Source organism: Eurosta solidaginis, chromosome 3 (assembly GCF_040869045.1).
Source record: "Eurosta solidaginis isolate ZX-2024a chromosome 3, ASM4086904v1, whole genome shotgun sequence".
Classification (NCBI taxonomy): domain Eukaryota; kingdom Metazoa; phylum Arthropoda; class Insecta; order Diptera; family Tephritidae; genus Eurosta; species Eurosta solidaginis.
In genome coordinates, this window is record NC_090321.1 from 1,522,386 (window position 1) to 1,534,581 (window position 12,196).

The 12,196-nt window shown below is 35.2% G+C and overlaps 1 protein-coding gene across 15 annotated transcripts in view; it reads left to right on the forward strand.

Moving 5' to 3' along the window:
• Window positions 1-12,196, forward strand: part of RN-tre (Related to the N terminus of tre oncogene) — a 97,872-nt gene that overhangs the window by 39,365 nt on the left and 46,311 nt on the right. For all 15 annotated transcript variants that reach the window (XR_010950447.1, XR_010950444.1, XR_010950443.1 and 12 more), the window contains one exon: window positions 3,426-3,490. Coding sequence is in view for 2 of the 15 variants with exons in the window: in XM_067770240.1 (XP_067626341.1) it covers window positions 3,426-3,490 (65 nt within the window). In the remaining 13 variants the exon portion in view is untranslated. The remainder of the gene's footprint in view (window positions 1-3,425; window positions 3,491-12,196) is intronic.

A 12,196-nucleotide genomic window follows, 5' to 3' on the forward strand; every position in this document is an offset into this window, starting at 1 on the left:
AAATACGTTTCCATAGCGAACACACACACACACAGAATTTGATTTATATATATATATATGGCTAAACCGATTTGGGATTTGAAAATCAACTAACCATCATCTCTCCTTCCTGTATCTTTCCTAAAAATTTCATGGCAATCTGTCGAGCCGTTCTTGAGTTATGGAGTGACAATCAAAATGTACACTTCTTTTTATATATATAGATTGAAGCTATAATCGCCGAAATGAATGTCAAAAATCCGCACATTCAGATCTATTCATTTTTGTTTGGAGTGGCATCATTGAAAAAAATGTGCATTTTGACAGCGCTCTTTCGAAACAAAGAGTTGCAAATCCATTCATCTATGATTTTGCGTTGTTCATACGCTTATTAGCAAGCAACAAGACAAAATCGTTTGTTATGATTTTTTTCGATATTGCAAAACTCAGTAAAATAAAGGTTTATCCTAAGATACAGTTTTTTGCACAATAAACACCCCCTAATACATATTTTTGTTTCCAAAATATGTTCTCCTAATATACATATGGACAACATTCGTCAATATTGCGAGCGACGCACACAATCGATGTTACTGCACCAAATTCCCAGGGGCTACTTAACTAAAGATAATTAGACCAATTCTAAATATCCTCGCGGATTTTTTTATTCCCGCGGGAAAATTCCTCCAATTATCTCCTAGGGAGAAAAAAAATTGGGGAATAGGAATTTCGAATTTTCGAAGTCAGCTGTTTTGTCAATTGAAATTTCGTTGCGCATTTCTTCTTTTGTTTAAAAAAAATTTTAAAGTTTAATTATTGTTGCCAATTTTTTTTTTTGCTCGCTTCCGTAACGTCTCTCGACAGCGGCCATCAATGCTTCATAACTGTTCCGCTCATACTCTGGAATAGTCTGTAAGATCCCGGCAGCTGGTCCTTTCAATGCTACGAAGAGTGCAGCAACTTTATCTTAAAGCCGCCTTCGACAGCACGAAAAGGAGCTGCCTATATGCCGCTATGTCTGAATTTGGTTTCCCCGCAAAACTTATACGGCTGTGCAAAATGACGTTGAGCAACACCATCAGCTCAGTCAGAATTGGGAAGGACCTCTCCGAGCCGTTCGAAACTAAACGAGGTTTCAGACAGGGTGACCCCCTATCGTGCGATTTCTTTAATTTGATGCTGGAGAAAATTATACTAGCTGCAGAACTTAACCGCACTGGAACAATATACTATAAAAGCGTGCAATTACTGGCATATGCTGATGACATTGATATCATCGGCCTAAACACCCGCGCTGTTAGTTCTGCTTACTCCAAACTGGAAAAGAAGCGGTAAAGATGGGTTTGATGGTGAATGAGGACAAAACTAAGTACCTGCTGGCATCGAGCAAAGAGTCAGCGCATATGCGCCTTGGCAACCACTCTACTTTTGGCAGCCATAATTTCGAAATAGTAAAAGACTTCGTTTATTTGGGAACCAGCATCAACACTAGCAACAACATCAGCTCTGAAATCCAGCGAAGAATCAATCTTGCCAATAAATGCTACTATGGACTAGGTAGGCAATTGAAAAGTAAAGTCCTCTCTCGGCGAACGAAAATCCTACTCTACAAGTCACTTATCGTACCCGTCCTGCTATATGAGGCAGAAGCATGGGTCATGACAACAGCAGATGAAGCGGCTTTGGGAGTGTTCGAGAGAAAAGTTCTTCGAAAGATTTATGGTCCTCTACGCGTTGGCGATGGCGAGTACCGTAGAAGATTTAATGATGAGCTGTACGAGCTATACGCAGACATCAACATAGTCCAGCGAATTAAAACGCAGCGGCTGCGCTGGCTAGGCCATGTTATGCGAATGAAAGATGATGCTCCGGCCAAGAAAGTGTTTCTATCGAAACCCGCCTATGGAAGCAGAGGTAGAGGGCGGCCCCCACTCCGTTGGAAGGACCAGGTGGAAAACGATTTAAACTCCCTTGGTGTGACAAATTGGCGCCGGTTGGCGGAGCGAAGGAGCGACTGGCGCGCCTTGTTGGACGGCCATAACCGTTTAGACGGTTAAGCGCCAATTAAGTAAGTAAGTAATAAAAGCAGCGCAAGCTGAGGAATCAGTATTCAGTTTGATTTAAACACGCTATTAGTTGTGAAGTGAAGTATAATTGTGAAGTACTCCCAAAGTAATCTAAATTCTACAATTCAGCGATTCGAACGTTAGAAGAAGGTGCATATTAACCAGGATTTCCCAAAACTCGTCACAATAGCAAAAAAAAAAAATAAAATAATTGAATTAAAAAATAATATTGGAAGTTTTTGTACTAAATTTTCCGGGCTAATAGGGACAGCCTTCCTTTTTTCCATATGTTTCGATTCATAAGAAAAAAAATTAAATGTTTTTTCAAAAAAAAAAAAAAAAAACAACACAGCCAAAATTGTCACCAGTTCGAGGTGTGCATATATACTAAAATTCAATACTTAAAAACATTGGAAAGGTATGCAAGTAGGATATGTAGCAGCACGCACACACACAGCCACGCTCACCTGATCAGAATGCTTGTTGTTCGTTTTTTTGTGGATGCTGTTTGGCACTGTTATACTTCTTAAGTTCAAAAAAAGTATAGTAGCTTCTAACGAAAACTGCGTAAAAATTTAGTTGTAAAATTATAAAGAAATATCCTTATTTACTAATATTTTTATAAAATAATTATCCTTATTTACTTTCAAACGAGTACTTAATTACATCTCACTTTAAAATCCATATGTTTTGGAAAATTTTAGTTATGAAATTGTGATACTTTATTACTGGGGACGATTGCTAAAATACGACCAAAACTGTCGGGGAAGGCATCAGGACAAAACGCGTCTTTTCATAACTCTTTACACATTTTTGGTCGGGTTATTGCAGTCGACCACGGTTTCAAACAGTTTCTCGCGGAGAACTTTTGAAGGGGTAAAAAAACTTAGCACCCGTGTTTGTATTCTCAATGCTGGCATTCGTTCAAAAAAAACCATCACAGCAACCCATATCTGATATTCCGCTCCTTTTTTTGTTTCCCTGCATCGCTCTGGACGACAGCAACCCCGGTAATTTTGACACTTCGTTCAGGGTCAAACTCATGTCCCACGCAGGTTCCACACTAGTTTGACACTTCGCTCAGTGTCAAACGGCAGTGCGTTAGAAAGAGGAAGACTTGCTTCCTTCTCAAACATATCATACTTGTAAACCTGTACTATGTTTAAAAAGAAAAATCAGTTGATTGTTCAGTCTTTGCTACAAGAAGTTACAAATCCCGGGAATCATCTCCAATAATTTTCGGAACTTGAAAGAGACCGGCATTCCTTATTGTCTTATATAATTCACTACTTTGGTTCTTAGTGGTTGGTTCCAGAAAATTTTACTATGCATGTATAATTTGGTCAGGCACTTAATTATTTATTTATTAATTGCTTTCAGATCTGAACAAAATGCAGTTGAAGTACAATCAACCATGTCATATGAGACGTCCGAATGCGCTACCGGTAAGTTTCATTCGATTTCATTCATATAATAAATTTAAATTCATTTAAATATCACTACTATTCACTCACACTTTCAAGTTGTTATTTTTAAATAGTATTGTAGACATGTTGTTGCTGTAAATATATAATTTAGACATAGTACTTTGGTAGAAAAACTAATACATATTTTGCTTTAAAATAGTGACATGCTTAGTTTTGGCTTTGCTGAAATACATTAGGGGGATTCGCTTTGTCGGATTGTTAAGTCACAACAACCAAATACACGCAAAAGTTATATGCAGCGGTGGGCACCACTACATATGTACATATATACGGTTACCAAATTGAGAATGTGTTACTATACACGAACGTGTAACGAGTACGAAAGCAAAATAAATTATTTATGTAGTTTGATTTCAACGCTTGTACCATTGTAAAGGTCTACAAGTAGGATATGTAGCAGCACGCACGCACACAGCTACGCTCACCTGATAAAATGCTTGTTCTTCTTCGTTTTTTTTTGTGGATGCTATTTCGCACTGTTGTACTTCTTAGGACCAAAAAAATGTAGTAGCTGCTAACGGAAACTGCGTAAAATTTTTATTGTTGTATTACAAAGAAATATCCTTATTTACTTTCAAACGAGCACTTAATTACATCTTTAAAATCCATATGGTTTTGACAATTTTAGTTAACAAATTGTGATACTTTATTACCGGGGACGATTGCTAAAACACGACTAAAACCGTCGGGGGAGGTATTAATAGACGCGTTTTGCCTCGCTTGCAATAATTCGAATACTTTTTCTCTTTGGACTATTGATAACAAGACAAAACGCGTCTTCATTTCTCTTTCCACATTTTTGGACGGGTTATTGCAGTCGACCTCGGTTTCAAACTGTTTTTGCGGAGAACTTTTGAAGGGGTAGAAAAACTTAGCACCCGTGTTTGTTTTCTTAATGCTGGAATAACTACGCGTCCATAGATACCCCAATTCAAGACTTTTGTATAATTTTCTGTAGGACCCATATAGGTGCACCACATTTTCATACTAAATTCGTTCAAAAAAATTTACCATCACAGCAACCCATATATGATATTCCGCTCCTTTTTTTTGTTTCCCTGCGTCGCTTTCCACGACAGCAATCCCGGTAATTTTGAGACTTCGTTCAGCGTCAAACTCATGTTCCACGCAGGTTCCACTGAGTTCCACGCTAGTTTGACACTGACCGAAGTGTCAAACGGCAGTGTGTTAGAAAAAGAAAGGAATTGTTTCCTTCTCAAACATATCATACTTGTAAATCTGTACAATGGATTTCAAAATCTGAATATAAAAATAAATTTTTTTAATCTCAATTCGTTGTACATTTATAAAGTCCAGTTAAAACATTTCTTATTCCATGCTATTTAGTTTTGTAGTATGTTGCGCGGCTTAACACCACAATAAAAAGAAATAAATGTAAGGCGCGATAACCTCCGAAGAACAATAGTCCTGGAATTTATTGAACTGAATGAGCTACTTTGAGCTGTGTGAAAAAGAATTAAATATCGAAAGTGTTATTTTTTGTTTGGCACATTGATAATTTCTTCACAAGTGGCAAGTACACTTAATATTAAACAAATTAGCTTCATTCATTTGCTTAGTTTTCAATTCATTTAACTCGACGGCCATCCTAATAGTTCCACCAGTGGCAAGCCCTGCCAAATTTCTTAGAGACACACGTACATTTGAAAAAAATTCTTTTAGCCCGACTAGTGAAAAAAATCGATCACCTAAAGTGTTTGATAACCGATCGAAATATATAGCCAACACAACAACACTATTTTCTGATAAGTCCGTGTCATGTTATTGCCCTAAGATCCAACACTTTTCTTTTTAATGCCTCGCATAAATTATCTCTTAAGTGAAATCGACATTTTATGACAGCAATTCCATGGAATTAAACTGAAAATTATGTGGGTAAATAATAGCATCGAAAACGTTGTGGGCAGTGTTGTGAATTTTTCCCTCAGTGAAAAAGAAAGAAAATTACCTAAATCGTGGCTACTGCCTAAAAAGGACCAAAATTGAAAAAAAGGACCAGCTGACCAAATGGGGTTGGAAAGGACCATTTTTAGTGAAAATGGACCAAAGTGGCAACCGTGGTGATAAACTCACGCCCACCCCTGCTTATATGCAATCATTGCAATTCAAGTTATGCTCTTTGTATATTTTCGTGCAGCGACTGAAAATACACCACTGGTACAACGGTATTCCTCCAATTTCGCTCACAAAAATTGAGCAATTGTTTTTCATAATTTTTCGTCGTATTTTGTTACGTCGATATGTACTTATTAATTTGTAAGAGCTGGTTTAAGAAGCAGTCGAGGCTTGTTTGTTTTTTTTTTTTTTGTGTAATAGCTTTTGACAATTTTCACCCGCATATTAATAAGATCTGATATCTGATTTGTATCATTATTGTTCTCATACCACGAAAAACTCACTTTCTGTTGTTGAATATCTCGCTCGATAGCTGATTCTTCGTTATCATTATCGGATTTTGCAATCTTCGTCATCTTCCGTAATTTGAAATTCGTTCCAATTTTCAATGTCGTCAATGCTGAGGTCAACACCACCCACTTTTGACAATAACACAAAAATAGGGGAATACCCGCACGTGTTTTTAAAACAAACAAACTTTTGAATTAAAAAAAAAAGCTCAGAAAAGTTAAACAATAGTTAGCGCTACGTGGACGCTCAAGATCGGTCAACTTAGCCGAACGTTTAACTTTCTCGAGAGTTAACTTTTTCGCGATTCTACTATATTTTGCCGCATGCTTTAAATCTGTAACGGGGTGTTTTCGTGGTCGTGCATATTTTGTGGTAGGATATAAACAAACCGTTCACTTAGCAAGAAAAACCGAGTCCCCCTATTGTGTTGTGTTTAAGTTCCCGCTTTATACTTAAACATCACTGTTTGCATCCTTTAATAATTTATATGTACTTCATTTTTATATATAATTTATTAAATATCAATTTGTATGATGGTTTCATTTTGAACTGAAGTATTAAATAACGTGAGTAATATTATAAAATTGTGGATTTAAAAGTTTTCTTTATTGCGACTTGGGCTTAACAAGTTAATTGAAAAATAACATTTTTATTTGGAACAAAAGATAGAAAATTTTTCAGTCACCTGCCATGGCTGCGCAGATAGATCCATTTCAAAGGTTGCTAAGCCTTCATCATCAGTACGTATTAGGCGCGCTGCGCTAACCATTTAGCTATACAGCGGTGGTTTGGTAATTATGATTTTTTTTTACTGTCAGTTACTTTTCTGAAAAATTTTCTATCTTCTATTCCAAATTAAAATGTAATTTTTCAATTAAAGAAAAATAAAAAAAAAAAAATAATTTTTATGATAATCGTAAAAATTATTGTTCCGGCCTTGAGCTCGAATTCGAACCTGGAATTATTATTTGTTACTAAACTTGTAATTTCTATTAAGAAAATAGTTTTTTTGGAATCATTTTAAATTTTTTTTTGTATCAAATGCAAACAAATTTTATGAGTTACAAAACTTCGTATACTTAAAAGCTTTCAAAAAGGCCGATCAATTCGAGTTTCAAAATTTTATAGTACATCAAAAAGCTGTGTTTCTCGAGATAAAGCTTCAATGCAATTTTTATAAAAGTCCTATGGCTCAAACAATTTGAAGGCACATTTCGCTGTCTCAGAAAAAATTGGATGAAAAGTTTGGTGAATGCAGGGATGCACCTTAACGTCAAGCTAATCGTTTATCAAAAAATTGCCACCGTTTCCGTTGAAACAGTTCGAAATATTATCGATAAAGAAATTATCAAGATAAATTGTATCTCGTTTTTAACCGAAACGAAAAGCTTTCGTTAACGTTAAAAACGTGATACTTTATGTTTGAATTGTGCTGGCAATGCTATAGCCATGGTGAAGCCGAAAGGTGGTAACAGCGAGCGAACATACACACAAACTCCATGTAATTTGTTTGTGTAATTCGTTGGTGGTAATGTCAAAAATACTCTGAGAAATGTTCGTACTGTCGAAATTCATGAGAAAAGTTGCAATCAGCTTGGCTAATGCTTTCACCTTTAATGACTCCGCCATCAATCAGCTTTGCCAGCATAGTTTGAAATTAATAATCAACATAAACGATTTGATTTCGTTTTGATATGGCAGAAAACGGAACAAAATCATTTCGTTAATTTGACGTTCTTAACGTTAATAAACGAAACGAAATGACTTTGTTTCGTTTATTAACGTTAATTATCGTAACGAAATGATAACGGTTCGTTGGTTAAGCATGCCTGGGTGAATGCTTAAATAAAATTAGGTATGAGTAAAATTCAATTGTGAAGAAGCGAACATTTTAGTATAAAATAATAATATAAACTCAAAAAAATAATAATTACCTGATTAAATTATATACTCGTCCACCGTCTGCCTATCTTTATATAGAATAAATATATTTAAGAACTAACTACAAATAATTTTCAAAATATTGTACTAAATTTGATAAACAAACCGCTTGTGAAATGTATATCGCTTAATTAACCAAGGATATTTTTGTACTGAATACACGATTTTCATTATAAAAAAAACCGACTCCTTCACTTTACAACATATACATATATATATGTACATACATATTATAGCGTTAGGGTACCGTAGAGCGTATCACTAAACAAAAGTTGAAAATGTACCCGCCGGGCTCGAATGCTTCGTCGGGATTTCATAAATTGAAAAAATTTCTTCAGCACGCCGTAAGAACAGCGAAATTAGTGCTTTCTTTATAACTTATCTATTTGATCATTGATTTCAATGAGTGTTTGTTATCGAAAAGTTTTCGGTCTAATATCGAAAAGTTATAGATATTTTATCAACAGATATGCATTTTTTATCGATATGCCACTGATTATTTATCGAAAAGTTGTTGACATGTCAAAGATATACATATCAAGAGTTTTTATCGATTTGTTACTAACGACTCGTCGGTTTGGTATGAACTTCAATATAAAATCGATCACACGTCTGTAACCCGTCCATAACAAGTAGTGTTGGGAACTATCGAATGAATTCAACTATCGATAGTTAGTTACTGAATGATTTTAACTATCGAACGAATTTTTTCATTCATTCATTCATTCATTTAATTTGTTCTTTAGCTTGCCAGAAGCCAAAAGAACAAATTCTGGATTGTTTTAGTTACCCCTCGGGGTAGCTAAAGAACAAACCTATATAAGACAAAAAACGTCGTGTTCCAATGAAACGTGATCCAGATACGGCTAGAGATTTAACATGCAAATGCGACAACAATGTGAACCATATTGATCAATTTGTTGTTGCATTTGTATGTTAAATTTCTATCCGTATCTGGATCACGCTACATTGGAACGTAACAAAAACGTTAAATATGACTAAAATGGTGTAAATTGTGCTTCAAGTAAATAATGAAAATATTCAATTTAAATGCCTTTGTTACATGTTATGCAAAGCGCATGAATGATATGCAAATGACCTTGGTTCGCAACCCACAGAGTTTTTTGGTCTCCCCAAACCTGTGGGGAGAGTTTATGCCTCTACAACAACAACAACAACAACAACAACAACAGGAAGTAAGGTTACTTAAAATGGATTTTTATCTGTATTATTCAAATCTGTTTCAGAGGCATTATTGATTGCCTTAACTTATACATAAGCTACTGTTTTTTTTTTTTTTTTCAAAATTCAGGTCACGTTTAATTAATATAAAAATTGCACATTAAATTTCACTTATAAAAGAAACATAAAACAAATATTTCAAGCACTTAAATACTAAAAGTCGCTATAGTTGTTCTAGCCAAAATCGGATAGTGCATGAGGGTCTATATTAAATTTTCGCCGCAGAGATGGCAACTGATTGTGTTATTAAACCCCTAAAAAAATTAATTGTAAAGTAAATAATACAAGTATGTACATCGAGTTGACATGAAAAATACCTTCAATGTTTAAATTGCTGTTCAAAAGTATTATCATATCCAGTTTATCTCCTTTAAGTCGGTTTCTCCTGTCGTTAATTATTTGCCCTGCTTTCGAGAAAACTCGTTCTGACGGAACCGATGTTTCGGGTATACATAAATATTTTTTCGAAAGCATATATAGTTCCGGAAATGTTGACTGGCTACGATTCCAATAGTCTAGGGGATTATTTGAGCGATCAACAAAATTTTGCCTTAGATATTGCTCCAACTGAATATTTGCATTGACATTGGGCGCGTTTTGACAAATTGTTTTTGCTTCAGCAACTTTTTCATCGCGAAGGTCCCAGAGAGATACTTCGCTTTTATCGACCGATACTTCTCTTGGGGTGTTGGTAGAAACACTTGTGTTTTGTTGCCGTATTAGGGAAGTTACTTCTTCCACTAGCCTTTTTGTTGTATTATTTGCATTAATTTCATTACCGAACGCAATTTTTTTAAACCAAGGATCTAGGAATGATGATTTTGCGAACATTTTGTCAGACTCCAACTGCCCTAATCGTCTCCAAACTACCTCTAACAATCTGCTCTTCAAACTTTCTCCCTCTACAGTTTTCATTTTGCGATTTCGTACTGCGTATTGAAGACCTCTGATTAGGGGCACTACCAGTGACATCGTGGGATAATTTTCTCCTGACAATTCGGTTGTCATGGCCTCTACGGGCTTGAAAAGATTAGTGTAGTCCAACAATGTTTCCCATTCTGATGAATTGAGGAAATCAGGTGCATTTGGTAAAGAAGTTATTATGGCAGAGAGTGGTTCTTTTACCAAGCATATGCGCTCCATCATTATAAGGGTGGAATTCCACCGGGTAGGGACATCTTGTTTTAACCTCAGTTCAGTAACGCCCATTTGCTTTTGCATATTTTTTAATTTTTCCGTCGCTTGAGAACTATGGTTAAAGTAAGTGACTATGGCACGACACTTGTTTATGAGCACAGTAACTTGTGGAACAGCTTTGACGGCATCAATTACACATAAATTTAATGTATGCGCTACACATAGGAGGTGGTGCTTCTGTAGCATTTCAATTATATCCTTTTTAATATTAGCCCCGTTATCACTTACTACAGTAACTATTTTGTCAAAAACGGACCACTCATCAAATATTAACTTCAATTCTGTAGCTATATTTTGGGAGGTATGATTTCCTAAGATTTCCTTTGTTGATAAAACTGCAGAAATCATTTTGTTATCCCGAACGAAATGACTAGTAACTGACAAAAAAGATTTTTGACTATCAGAAGTCCACATATCAGTTGTAACTGAAATATGTGTTACAATGTTGAGCAAGTCATGCAGTTTCTTTCTTACTTCATTGTATTTAAAAGGTAGCATTGTATTTGATAAAACTTTTCTGTTTGGCAAGGAATATAATGGCTGAAGCTTTTTTGTATATTCTACAAATCCTAAATTGTCAACGATGGAAAGCGGCTGCAAGTCTTTTGTTATCATCTTTAAAAGAGATTCATCAATATTATTTTTTTCTTGCTCTGAGAGCTCAGAACGTGTGCTGGTAACAAATAATTTTGTTTGAACAGTCCTTCTCAAACATCCACTATTGGAAATGTCTTCGGTAGGTACTGTTAACGAACTGCGCGCTGCACTCCCTGCAGTAGTTGACGAAAGAGAAGTGGAACTATGTTCCTCTTCTGAAATTACTGGCGCTATTTCTCCTGAAGTTAGATTCCTATGTTCTGAGGAAGACGGATGCTTACGGCGTAGATGGTCATTTAAATTTGATGTGTTGCCAGAAAATTTAAAAATTTTTTTGCATATATGGCATTTAACTTCATTGCCATTTTTGGTAAAAAAAAAACTCCCAAACAGAAGATCTCTTCAATCCAGGCCGCATTATAAATATCTACACAAATTAAATCGTTAAAATCACTTCCTCAGTTAAAAATATTTAACAATTACCACGCTTAAAACGTTTGTCGATTAGGTTGACGTATGCTAAATTTATTTTAATATCTTTTTCACACTGATATATGCACAGCAAAAATTTAAATAGAACGAATGATTCGAAGAAATAGTAATAAGCGAATCATTCATACCAAAAACTAGTAGTTCGATAAAATAGTAATGGACGAATCATTCATACATAAAACTAGTAACTCGAAAAAATAGTAGTGAACGAATCATTCATGCCTAAAACTAGTAATTCGAAAAAATAGTAATGAACGAATCATTCATACCTAAAACTAGTAACTCGAAAAAATAGTAGTGAACGAATCATTCATACCTAAAACTAGTAACTCGAAAAAATAGTAGTGAACGAATCATTCATACCTAAAACTAGTAATTCGAAAAAATAGTAATGAACGAATTTCAAATGACATTCGATAGTTCCCAACACTAATAACAAGCGCATAGCAAACCGATTACTCGATGATAGTAATTCGCTATTGATTATAAGCCGAAAATAAAACAATAACTGATTAGCGTTGCTTGTTACCGATATGAAGCCGACGAAGCTCTTCTCAAAAAGTCCGAAATTATTGGTTTCTGGTAAAGTTACCTCTGTTGTGGTTTAACTCCAACCCCTGGGCGAGCTCTTGCTAACTTAAAAGCTTTAGTTTTCTAGATATACACTGTATGTTAACACATCGAACTTCACGAGTACTGGATACTCTCGCTTTTTTCCTTTGGTAGTTGGGTGATTTATACGATAGTAAAAAATAGTTTAGTCTATAC